Raw genomic sequence first — 10,831 nt, forward strand, 5'->3', positions numbered from 1 at the left:
GGGACTTTCATTAGTTGTCAGTTATAATCATCAAAATTAAAAGAAATAAACATTTGAAATACATCAGTCTGTGTGTAATGAATGAATCTAAAATACATTTTTCACTTTTTGAATGGAATTACTGAAATAAATCAACTTTGTCATGATATTCTAATTTTATGACCGGCCCCTGTATTACTGGGGTAACCGAATTGGATACACGGACTGCATTACTTTAACAGAGGAGGTCCGGCTGCATTTTCGTAACAATGAGATAAAAGAACAAAATGTGCAAGTTTCAACAATATATATTTGAAATTAATTAAATAGATTACAGATTAAGTACATGAATACATAAGCTTATGAATACATAGTAAAGGTACACAGTACCAAAGAAACATGGACACAGGATTTAATTATTTGTTTCTGCTCATTATTACCGAGAATCCGTAGTGAACCTCAAATGAAACAGTTATTCACTGAACAAGAGTCATGGAACGGGCTTTTGTTGAAAAGGAAAATTTTGCAAGTCATTACACAATACTCTAATTTCTGTGATCGTCATAAAACAGACATTTACTAGTATAAAGTTTTTTCCCCACAAGTGTCGACATTAGGAATACTTTGGGAAGTCATGGAGTGAAATGTATGTCAGTATGGGCTAAAAGCTTAAAAAAAAAAAAAAAAATATATATATAGATAAAACCAGCCTACTGGGGTTGCATGCCCATTCTGCAGCTTCTCTAACTGACAAGAGGAGCAAGTCTCGGGGGTTCACTGTGTCATGGCTACCATATTAGAAATTGCTTCCTATCTGCTTCTGGAGAGAATGGACTGTAGATGAACTTTAGTATTTCGTCCACATGTTTAACCATCAATTCATTTAAAGTTTTCCATTTAACAGGGACTTTTGTGTCAAATATGGACTTTACTCAGACAGTATTTGAGTTTAAACACATTATCAGCTATACGTGGTGTCCTCTGAAGCAGTCCTTTAAATGTGAACCATGATATCTTCATATAATAAATCAAGAAAAGCCTTCATAGCCGGGAACAGAGCAGACTTTCAAGTGAGCGTACTGTGCTGCTGCTGCTAGTGGGTCTCTCCAAGAGAAATACTGGATGACGTTATCCTTGTCCACCAAGTTCAGTCTTCCAGCTCATCTGGCCAGATGTGTCTCAAGGCTGTGGGTGACAAGGGACAATCAGTTGACAAGTTCAGCAAAGCAACAAAAATGAATACCCACACCAAGAGTAAGTCAGTGCAAAGTAACCCCGAGAGGCTTGGGGCCTTCTCCTGAACATCGGCTTCTTCAGATTTCTGCGTCTGTCATGGGATGTAAAATGTTCAGTAGCTCTGCCTTCATGCCTGCACAACTGCATGAGACTGTTTGACTAAAATGGCACTAGTTAGCCTTTCTGAACAAATACAGAAGGATAGATAATGGTGACCATGCAAATTACAAAAATCACAGTTAACCCACAAATAAGAAGTGTGTCAATTTGAATTAAAGAAAAAAGTACATTTAGGAAAACACAAAGCAGTTGTAATGGGTAGCTTAACTGAATGACAAGGAAAGGAAATTTTTCTGTGTTCTCTTTTCCTCTTAGTTTACACCATAGTAAAAAATATGTTGTGTTGCGTATATTTATCAGTGATGTTTTGCATTTGTTGTTCACGCAATCTACGCGAGAGCCTAGGCATGCCCTACAATCGTCCCAACATCATAGAATGATAATTAAGTCATTCTTTACACACACAAAACCCAGGGAAACCTGAAATTTTAGGGTGGAGAATGTAATGTTATACCAGTGTGGTTATGGATATGTAGCAGAAGAAGCCACAATGCATTGATGGAGTGGTTAGAAACTTTAGGTGAGACGGCACCAGCAGTTGCCCGACAGCTGCACTGTTAAGTGGCTGGCCAGTGCCATAGAAGTACCTCTGTAGACACATCTGAAGGTTCTTCATAAAGTGCCTGATTCATGACATCATTAACAATCATCTTGGCAATTTTCCATGCCATCTCTTCCTGTGCCTGAAAAGAAGAAAAGACAGACAACTGAAAGTCCAAATTTTCTTTAATGTAAAAGAGGAACTCTAATGCCAGGAGAGACTTTGAATAAACTTTAATTTAGTCAGTGATCATAGTTTATTTAAACAGCTCATGTTGTACTTTTAGCTACTAGAGGAAGTGATACTGCATAATAATGGTAAAATACAGCTGTCTTCAGTATTTACGGATACTTTATCTTCAGTTTCAGTATAGACAAACCACAGCATTGGCAGAACACCAAGACCTGCCAAAATTGGCACACACACCTCATCTGTATTTCCTTGCACCCATTTCTTCATGGCTTGAGAAAACATGGAGCCTGTATGAAACAGAAAGAGTAGTTATCTGAAGATGGAAGGAGTTCTGTAACTGAGAGCATGAAACTTTACATATTCCACCCCTATGATTTTGAAATCCGATCAATCAATTAAAAATTTAATTTAATGAAAAAATGACACAGTTCTTACTTATTAATGACTAACTTCTGTTTCCAATGTGAACTCTACATCAAATTGGACAATCAGAGCTACAGGGCAGCATATGCAGTTATTAAAAGATTTAATAAAAGAGGGCCACTTACCTTTTGATTTTTTAACATCTGGCTCCGGTTCAGCCTCACGGATAAATTGACCAAGCTCGTTCACCTTTCCAAAGGTCATTTTACTGTAAAATAATATTTCAAAGATGTATGATCTTACATGTTTGAAAAACTTGCCTAAAGTCTTGTTCAATAGTATGCTCCATTTTGGGTTGACTAAGTGATATGCACCATGTCCACTCTCTACAGCCTGCTTTAAACGCTAGACATGACATGTAGACACAATATTGTACGACAGGCCACAGACATTCAACTCACCCGGCATATGGCCGCTGATATAGAGATTCAGGGTCAAGACTTGCAATGTCTACAGTTATTGCTTCATCGAAGTTCTTCAGGATTTTAATGTTAGCTTTTTTGGTAGCTTGCTGTTGTACAAGGGGGAAAAATATGCATAAAACAAAAGAGATTGAGAAAAATTACTATCGTAGCTACATTAATGAGAGAATTAGGATGTAACAAACACTAAGTGATTATTGCATCTATCTGATAAAAAACTGTTTTGCACAGAGCAAAAGACTTAGTTATACAAGTCAAACAGGCAACTAAAACAGGGAGGGGAGTCCCTACTACAGGGAATGAAGTACAGCATTCATTTTTATCTTAAACAGTCCTACAGATGAAGGGCACCCTGAGGCCCACAACAGGTTCATTTTTTAATAGCTGCACTGATAAGAAAAACTTTAATGTTCAAGGATTAAAAAAAGTAACACTTACTTTGATCCCCTTGCCAGACTAACCACAAAACCTGCAAATATCCCATCCACCCACCCCATAGCAACTAATTTAATGACACTCCACAAGATTGTTGCCTATGACAGTCCCCAGTAAAACATGGCAAGACAGACACTCATTGAATAAGAATATATACATGTATATATACCTGAGCAGTAATCCCCTCAGCGTTTGTAGCACCAGCTTCACTGTCCTGACCAGTGATAGGTAACTGGGGATTTGTGCCATAAAACTCATCTCCTCGTACTGAATGGATCAGGTCATTTAAATATTTATAATAAAGGTTACTAGATAAAAAGCCAGGCATATATACCTGCAAGGAAGACAAAGTTAATAAAATCAAACTTTTTGTGATGCTATCACCCTTTAAATCAAAATTTAAAACATACTTGTTTAAATTGAGTGTCTCATGTTTCAAAAAGGAGCTTATCAAGTGCATGTCTTTGATTAGGTAGTCATTTGTTAATTTTCATCAAAAGAAGTTGAAAGAATAAAATGAAAACCAATTTAGCAGAATGGAGTCTGCTGTTAGGCCTATCTTTACACTGTGAAGATGACGCTTTCTTTCTAATCTGTACTGCCAATGATCTCCAGAAAGCACATTTTTGGGGGCGGCATTATTGGCCACAAGGCTTAGTACAATTTGTGTGTAAGCAGCAGGCTTCGGAAAAATATTACTCATGTATGAAAAAAGTCAAATTCTCTGATTTTTTTAACCACAAATGCTTGAAAAATAATGTTCAGACTGTCCATCTGCATCAGACACAGCCGTTGAAATGTACGAGGCAATGATAAAAATAAACATAAACATTACACCGATAATAATTTCTAGGAAGATAAACAACTAATTTACAATTTATAATTTCGTTATTAATCTGAATGCGTTCTTGCTCTGCGCAGAAAACATCCCCACCTATAACTTGTACCCTACTTTGGTTCTGGTTTTCGTAGTGTAATTATATTAAACTAATAATTAGAACACGGCTTATCAGTGAGTCTATACTATATTCTTGTCTAGTTGATGCTTATAAATGTATATAAAAAATATTGCTGTTTCTTTATATAGGAATACAGTGATCCATCGCTATATCACGCTTCGACTTTTGCGGCTTTACTCTATCGCGATTTTTTTTCTCATACACGCTTACGTCACTACGCATGCACTTTCTGAGAACTTTTATCTAAGCCCTACGATGGCTCCTAAACGTGCTGCTTTTTCTAAGCCTTCTGACAATAAAACTAAGCGCCGGAGGAAGATGCTTACTATCCAGGAGAAGGTGAAACTCTTGGATATGATTAAAGATGGCAATACCCTACAAAAGCCTCCTCACGCATATGAAAAGACAGTGCCAGCAACTGCCTTTTAAGATGTTCTTCAGCCGCGCACCCAGACACCCACTGCCTACTCCTAGTACTCCTTCAGCGGAAGAAGACAACGCACCTGCTGAAGATACTGCACCACCTCTGAAGACTCTCCTACTGAGGTCGTGCTTTCATAGGTTAGTGGTTATGTGTAAGGACTGTGTGTGTTTGTGTGCAATTAAATGTACAGTACAATAATCTACTATATAAAAGCGTTCGGGAATGTCCTTCCGTCCCATGAGTGCAAAGCGTAGCGGTATTCCCCTTATTACAGACTTACTACTTGCGACTTGAGGTACGAAGCGACGAGATGTGAGCAGAGTTCTGGTGCTCTCGTCGTTCCCTTGCTTTTATGTGTGATGCGCTGGAAAAAGACAAAATTATGTCTCTGGAAATAATGTTGATGGAGTACAAATGCCTCAACGAGTAGTAAATATCAGGGGAGATGGTGCTTGCTTATTCTCATCTATAGCTTATTTAGTGCATGAAACTCCGTCTTTAGCGGTACAGATTCGGGCTGACATTGTACGACTTTGGACAGGCACTTGAGGGGATAAAAAAAAACTTAGGTTTTCGGGAGATGTTATGAATGGGCACTTTGATGTTCTCATTCTCTACACTTACATGCCTGATGTACACATGGAGCGCACAAAAATTGAGGATAAAAGTCGGTCGTCTTAAAAGGCGAGTGCGCCTAGTAATATGATATTTGTAATGTCTAATATGTCTTATTTTCTCTTATTTTGTCTAATATATTGGGTAATACGAGTGTAATGGTGACTAAAGGGTGTTATTTCCTGTCTAGAGGGCTCTAATAATGTTAAAACACGTATTTAGAAGGTCGTAAACAGGTTTTCTATACTCTAACTGAGGAAATGTAAATAAATAATATAAAGAATCCTACTTCGCGAAAATTCATTTATCACGGTAGAGTCTGGAACGGATTAACCGTGATAAACGAGGGTTCACTGTAAATCTATGCAAAATGTATCTTAATTTTTCTCTATATGTCATTTTAATTTTCTATTTTGTCACGCTTGGGTCACAGATTTGCACAGAGACACAGAAGGTCATAGAAAAAAAGAAGGATTTTTATTCAGACATTTTATTCAAAACACATGAGCTTAAACGTGCTCCATGACAAGTCAGAGATGACAGTTCCGCTAGGAGCAGAGAGAGATAAAAGCAAACAATCAATTCCAAAACTGACAGGCGCTGCACAAGGCTTATAAGTTGGCGGAGTACCGCGCGAGGCTTGTATTACGCGTTATAGTGCAAGGATAAGGAGCAAAGTGAGGGTGGTCAGTGTTTCAGGGTTTGTGGTTTTCCCAGGGGCGTCTGTCTCTATTTGGGGTGCGATCAGCCCTCCAGCTCACAATTTAAATAGTTTAACATATTCAGATATGTTGGAGGGCGGCAAATTGAAGCACCACCCCGCCCCACGCGGCACAAACTCGAGTTATGCCACTGGATAAAGGAAAAACTATCAGGAAATATCACCCAAGAACCACTCTAGCTATTACCCTAAATCTAAAAGTCTACCTTAACAGAACTAGCATGGCAAGAGTTATATATGGAGGTATATTAACAGTCAAGTACTTTTGAGCTTGTCTCCTTAACAATATTCCACAAGTTTCAGTCCATAGCCAAAACATATGACCTACAAAACACTTAGAAAAGAAAATGATGAAGAACAAATTCTTGCGTAAAAGAAAACAGCTATTTCTTACTTTTTCCATGGTTGTCCAGGCCTGCCGTAATGGAGTAGTGAAACAGTTAGGGAGAGGGCCACCTTCCCTGCATATATTCGATTCAATTTCTAAACGCACTGTATCATCAAAACCAAGAGGATGGGTTGCTTGTAGAGAAAAGTAACTGATGGAACAATGATGATAAAAATTATTAACATAGCACAAAAATATTTATATGTGACATGAGATTTAGAGACGGTGTGCCCAAACTGCAACTCAAAACCTACTTATTTATCGCAAAGTGCCAACACGGCACTTTAACCTGAATACTGAGGTTTTAGTTTAAAAAAAAAAAACTTGTACATTAACATCTTATGTCTTAAAAGAAAAAACACAATAACAGAGCTTTCATTGATACAAACAACTTTTTATTGAAAGGTAAAAGTTTGCATTTGGTACGCTTTTGAACAATTAATGTGATTGTTGCTGCTGTATGAATGCTGATAATTTGTCTAACCTTGGCTCATACTTTGTAAGTTTGAGAGCAACACATGCAGCACTCAGGTCATCTGTTAGTCTGTTTCTGGTGTCAGATTTGATAGAATTCAAAGCTGAAAACAGCTGCTCATAAGCATAAGATGATCCAAACAAAGTAAGGAAAGCAATCCCAAGTGCTTTCATTGACTTCAAATTATTTGGCAGAGAATTCCACACTTTAAGGATTTAATTTTCAGAACTAACTGTGCTGTTCTTTGTCATCCCTTCTATCTTCTCAAGTGTTTCACGCAGGTCTTCCCCCATTAACCTCCGTTCCCGTTCTCTCTCTCTTTTTTTCCCCCTTTTCCATCCGCCTCTTGTTTCTAATATATATTACGGGGACATGGATCAGGTGTGGCGATTAGCAGCTCCTGGCAACAATTACAGATGCGGACGACTCCTCACCTGTGCACTTAAGTGAGGACCGCCCGCATCACAAAGCTCCCGGGAACCGCTCTGGCCACACTACTACGCCCCCCCTCTAAGCCGCGAGTGTGGAGATTATCTATTAAAACTGGCCTTTTCAATTTTGCACTGTGGACTTGCTATACCACATCCCCTCCAACCCCACCATGGGAATCAACTTCGCCATGGACTCAACAAGCTGTCGTTCACGCTGCACCCTCACCGCTGCATGTGAGCCGCCCTCCTTACCCCAGACAGGAGAGGGAGGAAGCGCTCCCATTGGGATGCTGGGCAGAGGGGCGGGTGATGTGAGAAATGTCCTCAGGCGCACGTGGAGGGGGGGGGAGGGGAGCTGCCCGGCCTGGCATACCTCTGGCTTTCTAGTAACAAACTCTGTGCTGGGGCGATGGCGCGCTGTGATAGTCTATGAGGCATACTATAAGTCAAGTGGAGGCAGAGATATTAAAATAGAATTACCCATAAAGAAATGATCATTCTGTATTTCACACTATGATGAGAACAACATACTTGTCATAGAGGATCATGGCATCATTCTGGGCCTCCTGTCCATCATACTGGCCTTTCTTAGCTGCAAGCTGATCCTGAAAGTTGTGTGCTGCCAGCCAAAACTGAAGAATATTAATTGCCTCTTCCTTTTCCATATACTGTTATAATAATGCAAATAGAAGAACCTTTTAAAACATAAAACTCAAACACAGCTTTAAAACAAAAGAAACCTTGGCAGGCAGGTATGCCGATACCTCAGAAAAATAGAAGAGTGCTGACTCGCAGAAGAGGATATCTGCCAGATACACAGTACCACTGGTTAACACTTCAATCTGGTATTTGCAGAAATGATGGCTCCTCAGAAACTCCGTAAAGTGCCTTAAAAGAAATTTAAAGACAAAGCAAAATTATTAACATTTTCACAAAAACATATCATTCAGTCTAAAATACGTAATTGCTAATACAAGTAATCACTGCAAAATGATAAAATTTGAGCCCCACCAAGGAAAAGCGATCAGCCAGACTAATACGTAAATTTCTCTATCTAGTACTTGTTATTTATGTATAATTTACCATTTATCTCAAGTTTTACATTTGGGCTGGGCGGAAATCAATGCAGTATAGTACTGCAATATTTTCACTGTGATATAATAGTAAGAAATCAGGTGGCTAGACAAACAGATGTTATCAAATACACCAATATATATTGTGATTCTTTTTTTATTTGCATGCTAATCATTTTGTATCTATCTTTAATACTTGATTAATACAGTCTGTGAAGGTTTTTCTTTATTAGTAAAAGAGAAGCAAGTAACTGCTAACACTAGCTTTGCTGCAGGGATTTAGATGCAAGAATTTAAGTCAAGCTTTTTGTTTGAAACTGAAAACTACCTGGCTGATACAAAACATGCAATGTGTATTCCTAGTCATATAAAAATCAAGAACTCTAACAACATTACAGACATAAGGACACATTTTACAAGGCATCAACCAAACTTAAGATTAACAAATGTGTTCTATAATGTGTGTATTCTAAGTCTTATTGTGGTGAGCGTTGAGATACCAAAACTCCATTTTCCTCCAAACATACATTCATCACCCAATTCACCCTTCTATTTTTTTAATTAGCTAATTCAGTTCACTGGGAGCAAGGAATCAAACCTGGATGATGCACCAGACTATTACCAGGCATACTTAATGCGCACAGAACACATTCACACTGGATCAGGTTAATTGTCAATATAGCAAACTTTAAACTGGTTATTAAAAGTAAAACATGACTATAATATGGGGGGGGAGAGAGACACACAACTCATGATTATAAACTCCAAACATTTATTTACTGGGAAGTTTACTCACTTGATCTGTCAGGCACGCCTTATTATATCCAATTTAAGTGGGACGAATTGGCTTAAGGTTTTTTTTTTTCTTTTCTTTTTTAATACAAGGCAATGGGGTGACACAGGTCTTTCCATTGAGTATGAGTTTAATTTTTATTTCATGGAATTATAAAGAGTATAACAAATGTCAGTAAGTCAAACATTAGAAATATGATTTTATTTCCTTAACTTTGCACACTGCATAGCATGATAAATGTCTCTGGAAAGTAGAGAGAAAAAGTACTAGTGTTGCTTGTGTTTTATTTTCATATCACAGACACATACTTCTTAATACATTAAAAATATTCTGCCATAATAAGCCTTCTTTAGCATTACTTTAGTATGCTTATTCTACAAAATAATAAAACTGTGGCTTTCTCACCTATGCTATTTTGTGTCAAAGCACCAGCTAGTCGTCTTATTTAGCCATGTTTTCACAGTGAAAGTTCATCTCAAGTAAAAACTACAGCCCTCAAATAGACAATTCTCTTTTGCAAATTACGGTACTGATGGCATCAAGGCAGCTGCAATACTGATAACTGTTTTATATGATATTGAAGAGTTTGAAGCAAGGACTTTACATTCATTGAGGTGGGTTGATTTATTTTTTGCCTTATTGTTGGTCTGATGTGCACAACACACAGTCTTACAGTGCACTAAAAGTATAGTAAAGTAAAGTATACTGCCTACAGTATATGAGCAGATGAGCACACCCCCCTTCTAATTTTGTGTAGCTAGCACATGTGGAAGAAAGGATAATAAGAATTGAAGATGTTCTAATACTATCCATCCATCCATTATCCAACCCGTTATATCCTAACTACAGGGTCACAGGGGTGGTCTGCTGGAGCCAATCCCAGCCAACACAGGACGCAAGGCAGGAAACAAACCCCGGGCATGGTGCCAGCCCACTGCAGTGTTCTAATACTAGCATTATAAAAATTGTGCCAGGAAGTCAGACTAATATACTTTAAAGGGGTTGAGAAAAAGAAAAAGAAACATTAGGCTTACAAAGCAGGTAGAAGAATCCCTAATGGAGGTGTTACAATTATTGTACAATTAAAATAAGACTGTTTGTAAGGCTCTAAATGTAATGACACATGTAATACTGTATAATATTAAATAATTATACAAATGAATCACTACAAAAAACAAAATGACCCATATTCTCACTCCTTTCTTCCTCTTAAGGAACCATTAATGGCAATATCCTGAAATTCTTATTTACGAGTTGTAGCAACTCAAAAAACAGTTATATAATTTTATTTTCATATTTTATCCTTTGGTATTGTACAGCTTTACTTTTTTAGATTAAATATATTATTACAGCTAATACAGGCAACAATAAAAGGCAACAACTCTACAATTTAGTTATTTAAAAGTGTACCTCTTAAAGTCAGATGTGTACCCTGAAGACAAAAGCACTTTATACACCATTTACATATTTGTCCAGATGGAGTAAAAGGGAAGCACTAGGTTCAGACAAGCAGTCTACGTTTACCCAAACAGGTAACTCGATCGGTGTGTTTAACAAGTGTTTGAAGACTTCACTGTCTTGTGAATATTTTCCTAATTGCTATT

At 37.8% G+C, this 10,831-nt stretch overlaps 1 protein-coding gene across 3 annotated transcripts in view; it reads right to left on the bottom strand.

Annotated features, from left to right (window-relative positions):
* Positions 1-269: 269 nt before the first annotated feature.
* Positions 270-10,831, bottom strand: part of akap10 (A kinase (PRKA) anchor protein 10) — a 54,802-nt gene continuing 44,240 nt past the window's right edge. For 2 of the 3 annotated variants that reach the window (XM_039757033.1, XM_039757034.1), the window contains exons 7-14: positions 8,126-8,249; positions 7,893-8,029; positions 6,462-6,606; positions 3,518-3,682; positions 2,893-3,002; positions 2,617-2,699; positions 2,303-2,355; positions 270-2,018 (exon numbers count right to left, since the gene is read on the bottom strand). In XM_039757033.1, the coding sequence (XP_039612967.1) occupies positions 1,893-2,018; positions 2,303-2,355; positions 2,617-2,699; positions 2,893-3,002; positions 3,518-3,682; positions 6,462-6,606; positions 7,893-8,029; positions 8,126-8,249 (943 nt within the window). In that variant the 3' untranslated portion in view covers positions 270-1,892. The remainder of the gene's footprint in view (positions 2,019-2,302; positions 2,356-2,616; positions 2,700-2,892; positions 3,003-3,517; positions 3,683-6,461; positions 6,607-7,892; positions 8,030-8,125; positions 8,250-10,831) is intronic. The other variant, XM_039757035.1, reaches the window with a different exon arrangement.

The sequence above is a fragment of the Polypterus senegalus genome, chromosome 6 (genome assembly GCF_016835505.1).
Source record: "Polypterus senegalus isolate Bchr_013 chromosome 6, ASM1683550v1, whole genome shotgun sequence".
NCBI classification, from domain to species: domain Eukaryota; kingdom Metazoa; phylum Chordata; class Cladistia; order Polypteriformes; family Polypteridae; genus Polypterus; species Polypterus senegalus.